The sequence below is a fragment of the Primulina eburnea genome, chromosome 14, assembly GCF_022965805.1.
Source record: "Primulina eburnea isolate SZY01 chromosome 14, ASM2296580v1, whole genome shotgun sequence".
Taxonomy (NCBI): domain Eukaryota; kingdom Viridiplantae; phylum Streptophyta; class Magnoliopsida; order Lamiales; family Gesneriaceae; genus Primulina; species Primulina eburnea.
The window spans coordinates 1,675,674-1,689,451 of record NC_133114.1 but is presented as its reverse complement, the minus strand read 5'-3'; the positions used below and the strand labels follow the sequence as shown (position 1 = coordinate 1,689,451).

At 36.7% G+C, this 13,778-nt stretch overlaps 2 protein-coding genes across 5 annotated transcripts; both read left to right on the top strand.

Moving 5' to 3' along the window:
- LOC140811535 (abscisic acid 8'-hydroxylase CYP707A2-like) lies at positions 1-3,452 on the top strand. The gene is made up of 7 exons (XM_073169473.1): positions 1-562; positions 895-1,213; positions 1,337-1,723; positions 1,855-2,029; positions 2,214-2,320; positions 2,432-2,550; positions 2,888-3,452. Exons 1-7 carry the CDS (start codon positions 363-365, stop codon positions 2,979-2,981), a joined length of 1,401 nt encoding a protein of 466 aa, XP_073025574.1. The 5' UTR covers positions 1-362; the 3' UTR covers positions 2,982-3,452.
- Positions 3,453-7,230: 3,778 nt separating this feature from the next.
- LOC140812251 (anaphase-promoting complex subunit 13-like) lies at positions 7,231-12,722 on the top strand. 4 transcript variants are annotated; one of them, XM_073170477.1, is made up of 5 exons: positions 7,231-7,280; positions 7,352-7,425; positions 10,939-11,081; positions 11,207-11,260; positions 12,505-12,722. In XM_073170477.1, exons 3-5 carry the CDS (start codon positions 11,006-11,008, stop codon positions 12,564-12,566), a joined length of 192 nt encoding a protein of 63 aa, XP_073026578.1. In that variant the 5' UTR covers positions 7,231-7,280; positions 7,352-7,425; positions 10,939-11,005; the 3' UTR covers positions 12,567-12,722. The 4 variants fall into 4 exon arrangements, with proteins under 4 accessions (XP_073026578.1, XP_073026580.1, XP_073026579.1 ...); XM_073170479.1 differs by having other exon boundaries at positions 7,238-7,280; positions 7,364-7,425; XM_073170478.1 differs by having other exon boundaries at positions 7,245-7,280; positions 7,359-7,425.
- Positions 12,723-13,778: the final 1,056 nt, after the last annotated feature.

The window sequence follows — 13,778 nt, the reverse complement described above, 5'->3', positions numbered from 1 at the left end:
AAGGGTGGTTTCCTCCCACCTCTCTTTCATGACCGATGAAGCATTCATTGTCAACCAATAACTCCCCAACATACCCTCTCTCTTTGCGAACTCGATATGACACGTGTCCACCTTTATCTCTCATCGTATGCATGCCTATAATCTCTCTTCATGTGTCCTCTCTCTACTCTTACCAATTCATGAGCTGGAGCAGATTCCATATGGTACGGGCCTATAAATACCCCTTAAACACACTCCATTTCTCCACAGAATAACCATCTTTATTTCATTTGCCTCGACCTGAAACCAAGGAAAAGATCGCCAATTTCTTACTGCTGTACTTCTACCAGTATTTAGGAAGCCGTAGCAGCACAAGCAAATAAATGGAATCTCTTTCCTTGTGTTTCTTGATGCTAGTCTTGGTTTTCTTGTTCTATGTCCTAAATTACATCTTCAAACTCCTGAAAATTGGACATGTTCAATTGCCACTTCCACCAGGAACAATGGGTTGGCCTTACATTGGTGAAACCTTCCAATTATACTCACAAAACCCAAATGTTTTCTTTGCGTCGAAGGTCAAGAAGTAAGTTCAATTTCCTTCTAGCAAGAGATGGATCCAACTGGAACAAGGGGGGGGGGGGGGTAGGTCGTCCCTTGTCAAGCTGAAAAATTGATTACAAGTTGTTTGTTTTAAAATTCAAATTCCTTTCTCGGCCTAATCATCCCCCCCCACCCCCCCCCCCCCGAAGTTCCTGAGTTCGAAGTTCCTGAGTTCAGAGGGTCCATCCTGTTTTCAGACCCTCGGTGGAGCTCGAATTCAAGAACTCGTTATGCCACCACTAAGAAATTAGAAAATCACACTTTTTTAAGGTTGAATATTTTCTGATATGGCTACTTGATTTGATTTTTTTATAGGTACGGTTCAATATTCAAGACTCACATCCTGGGATGTCAGTGTGTGATGATTGCAAGTCCAGAAGCAGCGAAAGTTGTATTAGTTTCCAAAGCTCACCTCTTTAAGCCCACATTTCCAGCCAGCAAGGAGAGAATGTTAGGCAAACAGGCCATATTCTTCCATCAAGGAGAGTACCACACGAAGATTAGAAAACTCGTCCTCCGCGCATTCATGCCTGAAGCAATCAAGAATATCATGCCAGATATCGAATCATTAGCCATTAGTTCACTCAAGTCGTGGGAAGGAAAATTGATAACAACTTATCAAGAAATGAAAACAGTATGTTACACTTTCAAAATAAACACTGAACGAAAACAATGACACAAAAAAAAAAATTCCCCTGTTTCTACTACTAAACAACTTGAAATCTTGATACTGATAATTTTCAATTGATTGTTTCAGTACACATTCAATGTGGCATTATTGTCAATCTTTGGAAAAGACGAAGTATTGTACAGAGAAGATCTAAAGAGGTGTTATTACATTCTTGAAAAGGGATACAATTCGATGCCAATCAATGTTCCTGGAACACTTTTTCACAATGCAATGAAAGCTAGAAAGGAATTGGCACAGATCTTGGCCAAAATTCTGTCGCTTAGGAGACAAATGAAACATAATCACACGGATTTACTCGGATCATTCATGGGGGAGACAGAAGGACTAACTGATGAGCAAATTGCAGACAATATCATCGGTGTAATCTTTGCTGCCCGTGACACCACTGCTAGTGTTCTAACATGGATTATTAAGTACCTTGCCGAAAATCCCAGTGTTCTCCAAGCTGTTACGGTAAGATTCCATAACAGGAAAAAATACCAGTTCTTTTAACGATGGTTTCATCATAGGATTCAAGATGCATAATCTGATCAAATGTTAAGAAAAAACTTGTTTCATTCCCTGCATGTTTCTTGACTTTACAGGAAGAGCAAGAGGCTATAAAGAAGTACAAAGAAGAGTGTGGAGAAGAGAAGGTTTTGAAGTGGGCAGACACCAAGAAAATGCCAATCACTACGAGGGTCATCCAAGAAACACTTAGAGTTGCCTCTATTTTATCTTTTACATTCAGAGAAGCTGTTGAAGATGTCGAGTTTAATGGTGAGTAAAGTTGAAATGAAATATTTCTCTAAAACATGAGGAGAATGGAACTTAAATCTAAGTGTGTTTTGATAAACAGATCCCCTAATCTGACCGGCCAATTTGATGGGCACCCTTTTGTTTTATATCTATAATATTCTTGAATGTATGTTCTGACCATTTTCTTCTTTGAATTTTTTTGTAGGCTATATCATTCCAAAAGGGTGGAAAGTGTTGCCACTTTTTAGGAACATACATCACAGCCCAGAGAATTTCTCTGACCCGGAGAAGTTTGATCCTTCAAGATTCGAGGTAAATATCATACACACAAAGTATCGTTGATTTTTGTAAAATGTGGTGTCATCGAATCTTAGTATATTCTCATCTTCCATGATCTAATTGCCCATACTTTCAACGATACAGGCACCTCCAAAACCCAATAGTTTCATGCCGTTTGGCAATGGCACCCACTCATGTCCTGGAAATGAGTTGGCCAAGCTAGAGATTTTGGTCCTTGTACACCATCTCAGTACCAAGTACAGGTGAGACAGCCTTAAAATCAATTTCATAAAATCCAACATCTAATCAAAAATCAACTTCCAAACAGAAACTTCGAACCTGTCCCGCTTTTGTTGTAACCTCAAGACCGGTGCATGTTTGAAAACCACAAATATGCTATATATCAATTCTGATTGGAAATATCTTGTACGCACCAGTTCTATATGTTGGCTGAAATTCAACCATATCAAGACTGTGAGCATAGAGTAGGATTTCTCCTTTTCATATGTGGTGGGAATTTCGTTCCTAAAAATAGCATGTCATATAATTATCTTCTAAATCATTGAGTTGGTTCCAATCTTTCGATCTTGATTCTTGCAGGTGGTCTATGATTGGCCCACAAAATGGAATCCAGTATGGACCTTTTGCTCTTCCCCAGAATGGATTGCCAATCAAACTCTCACTCAAAATATAGGAATTGATAACAGAAGCCCATTACTATTTACCCAAGCATACAAAGAACATCATTTCACCAAAACATAGAACCAAAAAGTTACATTCTATTCTATTGGATCATGGAGTCCATGTTAATGTACACGGGATGCACATTAATTGTATATGATCGAGCATCAACAAAGTGCACAAGTAAAGCTCAGTCTCAGGAGGTGGAATGTACCAACTAGAGAGCACTTCTGATGGGAAACAGCACACAAAAGCTAATTTGTGCAAAACTTTTCGATAGATACCACCGATTTTGAAGGACGCGGCGAAGGTTTAAGCGACATTCTTTCAGATCGAGGACGAGAGACTTGAGGATAGGCATAGATCTATGAATTACATAGTTAGCAATATTCTTTTTATGTCCCTTTGCTGTTTGATTAGTCAGATCCATGTAAAAAGTCCGTAAGGCAAATAATGAAAATCTTGAAAATTATGTTCCCATCAACTCCCTAGACTCATTTGAAGTATCACAATTATTTTTCTTAGCATTGTTACTTATTAGTAACATGAGCAGCACAAAATCTTAAAGAATAAAATTACCACATATGGCCAGTAGTCAATATAAGAAGAAACATAGTGCAATACAACATGCACAAATTTGTCAATTGATAGAACACATGATAAGCTTTGCCAAGAAATGAATATCGTAGAAAGATTCCAACAATTATAATTAGTATCAACAGCAGTTAAACGAGATTTACCACTTTTATGAATAAAGCACTTACAGCCAACCAAAGGAATCGTTATTTTTGTGTGTGAATAATCTTACTCTTTGGTGTACGAGTTACTGGTGTTCAATAAAATAAAATTACAAATAAAGCTGAAAATGTACTCTGGTAAGTGAAACCTACATAATATCCACGTCTTGCTGTATCAAATGTCAAAAGCTCTATTTGGCAAAGTATGTCAGATAAAAACACAGGAAAAATCTAGCAAAAACAATCCCCTTTCAATTCGGTTATAATTATTGTTAATTTTTTATATTATTTTTTTTAACGTTCCATTGAGTTATTTGAGTAATTACAGATTGTCAACCTGATTATACTTATTTGCATTCAAGTGTCTCCTTATGGCCAGTTGACTCCCCAAACGTCAAGTGCTCCCATGTAAGTCAGCCATAATCAAATTATGATTTAATGTTTTTTATTAAAGTCAACGCAATTATATTGTTTGTACCAAATATCGATACCTAAGCTCTGTCATAAGAATATTTATCACGTACCAACACGTTTTGCATTCAATAAAATAAATCGGATAGAACAGCTAAGTCCACGCCGGATCCTAATCTGTGAGACATGTCAACCCTATCCATATTCACAATAAAAAGTAGTACTCTTAGCTTAAAAAGTAATACTTTTTCATGGATGACCCAAATAGAGATCTGTCTCACAAAATACGACCCGTGACACCGTCTCACAAGTTTTTGTTTTTAGTAAGAATATTTTAGTAAAAAATAAGCTTTTTTTTATGTTCATTTTTGTAGTAGCCCGAATGCCGAATTGGGTAATCAACGGACTAATGGTGATTAATCATGATCGGAAGGTCCGAAGATGGTTCGGAAGCACCGAAGTGTTCGGAAGGTCCGAAGTGAGTTCGGTGGATCCGAACATGAGGTGTCAAGAGTCGATGGACACGTGCATGATCGGACGATCCGAAGTGTATGATCGGAGGATCCGATCATGAGCTGTCAAGAGCCAATGGACACGTAGCGTTCGGACGTTCCGAAGTGATGTTCGGAGGATCCGAACATGGCCTATAAATAGTGCTCGGATTTCTCATTTGTGACTTGCCATTCCTTGAGTTAAGTCTCCTCTTTGAGAGTTTTGGAAGGATTCTAGGGCTAGTTGTTGTTCGAGCGATAGCCAAGAGCTGCCAGGAGTAGTAGCGTAGCGGCGCCTGAGTTTCAAGGCAATCGACATCAAAGGGCTGTCGACGGACGAAGGTAAAACCTAAACCTTTGGTAGTACTAGGGAGTACTGGTTTTGCTAGTCGAGCATGGTAGTATTGATTGAGTATGCTTTTGATGCGTAGGCTTGTTCTAGACCTGATTAGCGGTGTTGCGTAAGGCTAGGCTTGCTGTGATAGAGGTACGAAAGTACTATCCGAGATATCCTGGTTGAGTATACATTCTTATATGTGTTGCATGAGTATTTGCTGCATTGTTATATGTCATATGATGCATGCTATTATGTCACGAGTTATGATGCATATTGCATATCATGTTGAGCCGTATCTCCTTCGAGATAGCCTTTACTGTTGAGCTGTATCTCTTTCGAGATAAGCTATATCTTGGGGCCGCTCAGCCCTGTCTTGTGGACGCATGGACACCGAGAGTACACAGTGGCCGACGGGTCGGGAGGGCTTCGGTGGTCCGGGACATTTTAGGTCCACGTCCGTCTTGTAGTGGATGCAGTGACCCAGAGGTGTACCGCGCGGCACTATCCACTTGGCGCCTCTAGACTGAGCATTGTTGAGATCCTTTCCTTTGTGACTCCTGTTTCTTGACTACCCCGGTATCATGATCATAGCATGTGCATTTCATATAGGTCTGTATACTCATACTTTTGTACTGGGCGTTCTTATCGCTCACGTCCTCGGTTTTGTTTATTCTTGGACACCCCATTCCCACGGGGCAGGCCTCAGGTTGGACAGCTCAGGAGGAGCAGGAGGAGGACGTTGAGTAGCTGGTTGGTTTAGTTTATCGGTATTGTTTTGATTCGATATGGTTGTATTGGATATTTTATTTTGAGTTATTCTAGACTTCGATTGGGTTGTATAACCATTATTTTGTTGACTTTTCCGCTGTTATCTCTGATTATTGTTAATTAGGTTAATTGCATGCTTAGTTCTTGCTTAGTAGGTGATTCTGGAACGGGTCACTACAATTTTAGACATCAGGCATCTTTATAATTATCAAAGAATCCATGTAATTTCCACCTCCATCACATTGAGAAAGTCAAATGATTTTTAATTAATGTTTCTCTCCCTCATCTTATTAATTAACGAATAATGGTGAGCTAGCAATATAATCTCACCATTTTAATAATTTGACAAACTTATTATATACAGGGACACAAAGTGAGGAGAGACGCTTTATTTATCTATTTCTTTCTTTCTGCATTAGTTCCTCATACGGTTAAGTCCTTTCACTCTTATCTTTTCTTCAATTTTTATTGTACAAGATGAAATTTTGTGCAGTAGTTTATAGCCCTTTATGGCTAAAAGCTCTGAATCCACAGCAGATGAAGTTCTCGTGCCGGAAACGACTTACTTACAACGAAACGCCAGTAAATGGATGTTCTATGACTTCTTACAGTAAACCCGTTGTCTATGAACGGATCAAAACAAGATTGTGCTGTGCTAGACATAAAGAAGTCATAAGTAGTGAAACAAAAAAATGACAAGTCAACTTCAAACGATACTCTAAAACAATAAAAAAATAATGACAAGGCTAAAAAATGGCTATAATGTTAAAACTCAATTAGCATGGATATTGCAATCAAATAAGCCTACACCATATGAAATCTAGATCCATGAACAAGAAAGTCAAAAAACGAGTAGGGCCTATTCATTTGAAATTGTTGGTCTGTCTGATAGTAACTAACACATGGAGTCAAACATTTTTTTTTTTAAATTGTAAACTTTAACCAGTCGACCTAAGTGAAATCCACCGGCCTTCGTAGATGGGAAGCTATGGGTTGCTTCGTACAACGTACTAAAGTCCTTGGGGAAGTAAGCTAATGTTTCGTTGATTCTTTCTAAGCCAGCTAAAGAAAATAAAGACTAAGCTATATAAAACAATAATGATGGCACACTAAAAAAAAAAAAAAAATTGTATTCGCGACGATTTCTCATAGCGACAGTTTTAAACAAACCGTCGCTATTTAAAAAATTGAGACGGTTTTAATAAAACTGTCGCTACGTAATAAAACCGTCGCTTAAATCATAATTGTCGCTAATTAGCGACGGTTGTTTATAACCGTTGCAAATTGGCGACAATATTTGTTAAACCGTTGCTACACGTAGCGACGGTTGTATTAAAATTGTCGCAATATTTTTCGTAGCGACGATTTTTATTAAAATCGTTGCTGAATATAGCGACGATGTAAGAAAAAACCGTCGCCAAATCAGATCGGCGACAGTTTTGCTTAAACCGTCGCTATTTGATTCAAAACTGTCGCAAAGTTTCTATAAATACTAACATTTCCCGACCATTTCCCTCCACACCACTTCACACTTGCGTTTAATTTTTTGATTTTAGTTTCAATTTGGGGTAAGGTTTTTGCATTTCAATTCTTGGAAATTAATTTCTTGAGTGTTGGTATATATCATGAATTTTGTTAGCTTGTAGTGCAGGTCGTTTTCCACCTGATTTTTTTGCACGTGCACAATGCTTCGGCGTCTTCTACGATCAGATTGTAAGTTTTTTTTTTTATATAGATTTATACATAATTTAATTTGTTTTTATTGCATTTTATTTAGAAATTAAATAATATATATTAAATGTTTAAATTTTTATTAAAATATTATATAATTTAGTTTATATCAATTATCAACATTAAATTTATTTACTTATGTTGTGGAATTTTAATTTTAGTTAATGAGTAAATGGTAGCGATTAAGTGAAATACATCTAATTTATTCTTTTGTAGGATAAAATAGATAACAATAGAAATTTGATGTATCGTTGTTTGGAGAATGGATTTCTAACGGCTGAATATTGTGTTGGTGTAGAGTCGTTTGTAACATTTGCATTTAGTCATCCTGAGTGTTTATTAAATGAAAATATTCGTTGTCCTTGCAATTGAAAAAAATGTCAGAACAAAATATATTTAGATGAAGATACCGTCAATATACATCTCGGTCGTTATGGATTTGTACCGGGTTACTACAATTGGTTTTTTCATGGAGAGGAATACATTAATCCGTCATATCCTAATCTTAATATGGAAGTTCCTTCATCATCTTCGTTTCGTGTTGCACCACCAATTGCTCAAACTACATTTCCGGATTTTTTTGATACTATTGAAGAAAATGTTAACTTTGGTTTTTTCAATTATATTGTTTTTCATAGATTATTTACAAATTTGATGAGTTGAGTAGATTAATTTTCAAAATATGTACCAATAAAAAATAAAACAACACTTTTTTTAATTTAAAAAAAATAAAAAAAAAAAACAAATTAGCGACGTATTTTCAAAAAACCGTCGCTAATTTAGCGACAGCCGACAGTTATTTTAAAAACGTCGCTAATGTAGCGACGGTTATTTTAGGTATTTGACAGTATCCTTAGTAAGACTCTAAGAAACACAAGAGCTCATGTCTCGTAGTAGAGTCAACTAGCTGGTCGATTCGAGGAAGGGGATGATAGTCCTTGGGACAAGCACAGTTGAGGTCCTGAAAATCTACACACATCCTCCACTTTGTCAAAGATTTAGGTACCAGAAAATATTAGATAGCCAGCTTGGAAATCACACCTCTTGAATGTGTCCGGCCTTCAGTAGTTCCTCTACTTGTTCTCATATAACTACGTCTTTCCTGCTCCAAAGTATATTTTATTTTGGACCATTGGTTGGCAATTACCCAACACATTCAGTATGTGTTACATGATTTATAGTACGACCCCCATAAGATCGAAGGCCGACCAGAAAAAAAAAAGGTGTCTTTATTTTTCTCCAAACATTTGAGTAGCCGACCCTGGAGTGGCTCGACTAGAGTTTTAAAAATCCTGACCGCATTGGATGGGGGAATTATGAAAAATTTCTCAAAATCTTCTTTAGTGGTAACTCGGGCAACCTCCCCGATTAAATTTAAATGGTCATATTCTCGTTGTGTAGGCTAGAGCACTTCCGATCCATTTTCTGATCACCCCTAACTTTTCCCACTACTCTTCCAACCGGAAAGTTTGCTTTTGGTGAAGTGCAGAAGCTATTGTCATAAAAGTGACCATGGCCAAGTATGACATTATAAGAAGAAGGTGTTTTCACAACAATAAAACTTACAATTCGGGTCTTCCTTGTATCTCATCCTCCTAGAGAGAGGCAGATTTATCGATCCCACATATTAACATCATGCCTCGTGAATCCAAACAAGGCACTGGCTACGGTTCCATCTTGTATTCTCCCAAGTCCATTTGGTTCATAACATATTTGAATAAAACATTAACTGAGCAACTAGAATAAAAAAATATCCAAGATACTTTATAAGTCTGGGCCTCATTCATGTTGATGTATTTTTCAGCTTTTGTTAATAAGTCTTCGAAATTGATAGGTGGCTCTTTCACCAGTGACTTAAAAATATCCCCAGGTCTTAATCCTTGGATGAAAGTGCTAATCAGTAAATTTGGGGTCGTGGAAGGGACTTCGACCACCATAGGATTGAATATGTGAATATAATCCATCAAGATTTCTTTCTCTTGTTGTCTCATGCAGAATAGACTCAAAGTGGTCAGTGGCTGCTTCTTGTTGCTTGCGAATATGTGCAGAAAGATTCTACTAGTCGTGGAATGTCCGGTCACCATTGACTTAAAAATATCTTCAAGTTTTACGCCCTGAATGAGTGTGCTAATTAGTAAATATGGGGTCGTGAAAGGGACTTCGACAACACTAGCATTGAATCCATAATATATAATCCCTCAAATTTTCTTTCTCTTCTTGTATCATGCCGAATAGACTCAAAGCGGTCAGCGGCTTCTTCTTTGCTTGAGAATCTGTGCAGAAAGATTTTGCTGAAGTCTTGGAATGTTTGGATTCTTCCTGATTCGATCAGGTTAACCACTGTTGTGCTGCTCCTGCCAAAGTGTTGAGAAAGATCCGACACTTGATGGGGTCAACATACTTGTGTAACAGGACATCATTCTCAAATTAGGAAATGTGCTTTTCTAGATCTCTTTTTCCATTCTACTCCCCTATATTAGGAAACCTAAAGTGTTGGGGGAGCTCGGTAGCTAGGACCTGCTGAGAAACGAACAACTCGAGGGGGCGGAGGAGGAGGGCCTCCCCGAGGATCGCGCACACGATGAAACTCTTATCACAGTCTTCTCATATATTCTGTGACTTCGTTTCAGTTCAGGGGAGGATTTTGGGCGGTTTGTTTTCTCTTGTTTGTGCCAACACTTATTCCATTGTTGTTGTAATCAGTTGGATGTGAAATATCAAAGGAGGTGGTGGTGGTGGAGGAGGATTGTTCTTTTGATTTTCTTGATAATTGTTTCCTTGATTTAGATTTTGGCTGGTGCTTCCTTGATTTTTCATTTTATTGGTTCACTCCCTCTTCTTCTTCTTTTTTTCTACATTTGACACCAATTCATGATATCAAAAGTTATACATTTGGTTTGGTCTGACGAGGCAATATTATCCTTGCTGATATGCTATACAGAGAGCTGAACTGCATATATGCCGAGCATAATGAAGGTACATATCTGCACTGACGAACGATTTAGGCGTCATAATTTTTCCGGCATAACCCCTCTCCGGAGCGTATTCCGTGGCAATGACGGCGTCTTTTGAGAGGATATGAATAATGTAAAAAAGTCGTTAAAAATCAATTAAAGTTTTATGTTTTTATAGAATTTTACCGTCAACATATTAAAATTTTATAAAAAAATATTTTTATATGCCTTGTGACATATTAAAATTTTAGAAAAAATTTACTTTACAAAAATATAAAGTAAATATGAGTTGAACTCTAGAAAAAAAGGTCCTTAAATATCCCTCATTTTGTCCGAATAATTGAATAAAATGTCCGTCAGAAGAAAGCCCGAAACCCATAAAGCCCAACCCAATGCTACACTAACTTCCAAACATTTAGGCGAGTTTGATTTCTCTGCATTCAATCGAAGTATCGACGGTGAGATGAGGAATTTTACGCTCCATTACATTCTACATCAATTGATTTTGTCGTTGAACCTTTGGATTAATATCTTTCTTTAGGTGGATTGGGACGTCAACTGTGAATTTTAAGCTATCGGTTGTTCGTTTCCGACGGAAGAAGCATACAATGGCAGAACTAAGCTTGGGAGTCCTGATTGATATTGTGGATGAGGAGTGGATGAGAGACACTCTGCCTGATGATAGTAATTCTTCTATGGGAACTTGGGTTAGGATAAATTTTAAATTTTGTTGTTTAAAATGTCATACCCTTTTGAGTATTAATTTAATGAAGGATTTTTTGATTTTTTCGATTCCTTTGTCTATTCAGATCTTCCTCTGCCTCCAATACTTGCTTCGAGGACCGATGATACTGAGGATTCGAGTATGTTCGTTTTCAAATTTTGAATAAATTTCCTTGAAATGATGCTAATATTACCAGGGAAATCACTATCATTTGAAATATATGTCCTTGAATCGGTTTTTTGCCATTGAAATTGCATTTTTCAACATGTTTCTAGTATAGTTTATTCGGGATAGACTCTATGAAAGGATGATGGAAGTCACATGGAATGGTTGGTGGTCGGATCATTTCGAAAAGGGCTTGAAATGTAGGATGACTAGAACGAGTTCAAGGCTTCAAGTAGTGAATAGTATTTGTGTATTTTTCAAATAACACCATTTTTTTGTCACTGTTCTTATTTCTTGTCAGCTTAAATGCCACAGTTCAGTCTGGTTTTTTATCTGAAGAAAGATTCAAAGAGGATGTTGAGAGCATCTTTCGTTAGGGCATTGAGTTAAATCATAAACCAATATCCTTTAGTGAAAGTACGTCCAAGGAGGAAATTGAGCCAACTATCTGGCTTTAAGTTTTATGGTTGGTGACCTTGGTATACTTATAATATAATCGAACGACTGAAAAAAAACAGGTAATTGTTAGTTTATTCAATTTGATTTAGATCAGCTTGAGCCCAAAACTAAAGCATTATTGTCACACATCTAATTTGAATTTTATGTGGGCACATCCTTGAGTAGTAGATGCTTTTTTATTCGGAAATTCGTTGGTTAAGTTAGTTATTGTTAAAGTTATATTGACCTTAGTCATAATTGAGAATTTGGCTCACAAATCATTGTCTGTTGTTTGTTTTGAGTTACTTCTGAATAACGCTGTAGTTTTTATTGCAGGTTTATCATCCTAGCTATATAGCCTCTGCTGTTTTTACCATGGTTTTGTAGTTCTGTGGCATGACTGATTATATGATTAAAGTGTGAATGTCTAACACAAATTAGGTGTACTTTTGTCTTGTTACAATCCAAATTCTTGCATTGGATTTCCTTTTCTTGAATGTTAACGCGGAAATATATCATTTTCCTTTTTTTCTTCTTACAAATGATGAAGATTTAATCTGGGGAAAATTCCGAATTCGAGGGGGACTTGGGAATAAAATGCCAATCTTTGAACTCTTCATACCTGCATGCAAATTTATGTTTTCTTTAAGTGAATAATATAATGTTTTTCTCACGCCATCACTTTATTCTTACATAATATTTTGTTTGTACTTGATCTTCGTTTATGTGATATCCAAGATTGATTTACTTTTGTGTATGTTGTATTTGATTGGTTCTTAGATCAGGAGACTCAACAAGTTGAGACAGATACTTGGCATGATCTTGCTTTGGGCAACCAATGAAGTTCCAACCAAGGAGGGTACTACTTGGTTACGTTATGGTGATTGTAGTAATGTTGTTGTCTTTATACTTAGATATTTGAACCATGTTGAAAAAATTGTACCTTTCGATGACGATAATGTGATTGTTTTGTTTAATAGATTCAATTTTGATCTTTATGCCTTGTTTGTGCTCAATTTGGCTTGTTTGACCAGCTCAAATGGGTTGAGGTAAGTGTAAAAAATTGTTCGAACCATGTTCAACAGTTCAAGCCTAAAATATAGTGATTCGAACTTGAATCTAACTCAAACGAACTGAAGTTCTGATTGGATTTTTTTTATCATTTCAGTTCTTTTTTTAGTGAATAACATTAATTAAAATAAGGTAAAAAGAGTTATGTACAAGTACATTGGGCATCCCTATGAGATAACAAGTATCGAACCAATAGAACCAATGATACCATCACCAATTACACGGGGCATACCTCGGTTCTAGAAACAAGCAAAGACGATCATATCCACACACAAACATAAATAATAATAATAATAATAATAATAATAATAATAATAATAATGATTCAATAAGAGCTTATATCCAGATGATTTGGCGAACATCGAACAGTAAGAATCTTGATTTTCATAATGATATCCTCAGAGCACGACATTTCTTCTTCAAAAAGAGCTTGATTGCATGCATTCCAAATGTTGTAGACACATGCTGCCACTGCAACCGAACTTAGACAATGCAGAATTACTTTTGTAGACACCTCAGAAAGCTTTCAGAACGCATGTTGCAGATCCCATGATTTTAAGCATGCCTAGCCATTCTTGATGCCATTCCAGATTTTCTTTGACACAACACAAGCAAAATAGATGATCAGCTGATTCCTCACTGTTATTACAAAATACACACATTTTGTTCTCAATATAGAATTGTCTATCCTTAGTCAGGAATTTACCGTGTGCAAACAACCACATGCCAAAACGATGTTGACAGTTAGTGATGTTGACAGTAGCTACAAGCATGGGGAAAGAAAATATTTTTCCTTTTCATTTCATGGTAAATTTAAGCGGCGAGGCTTTACTTTTATTTTACCACACCCTTTATTGTTTTCTTTGCTTTGTTATATTTTCTCATGTTAGTGTACATCTAAAATCTTTCGAAGAAACCTTACCAAACAGACATACATGAGAGAAGGTCTAACGTCAATCTTTTCAGAAATAATAGTTGGAATA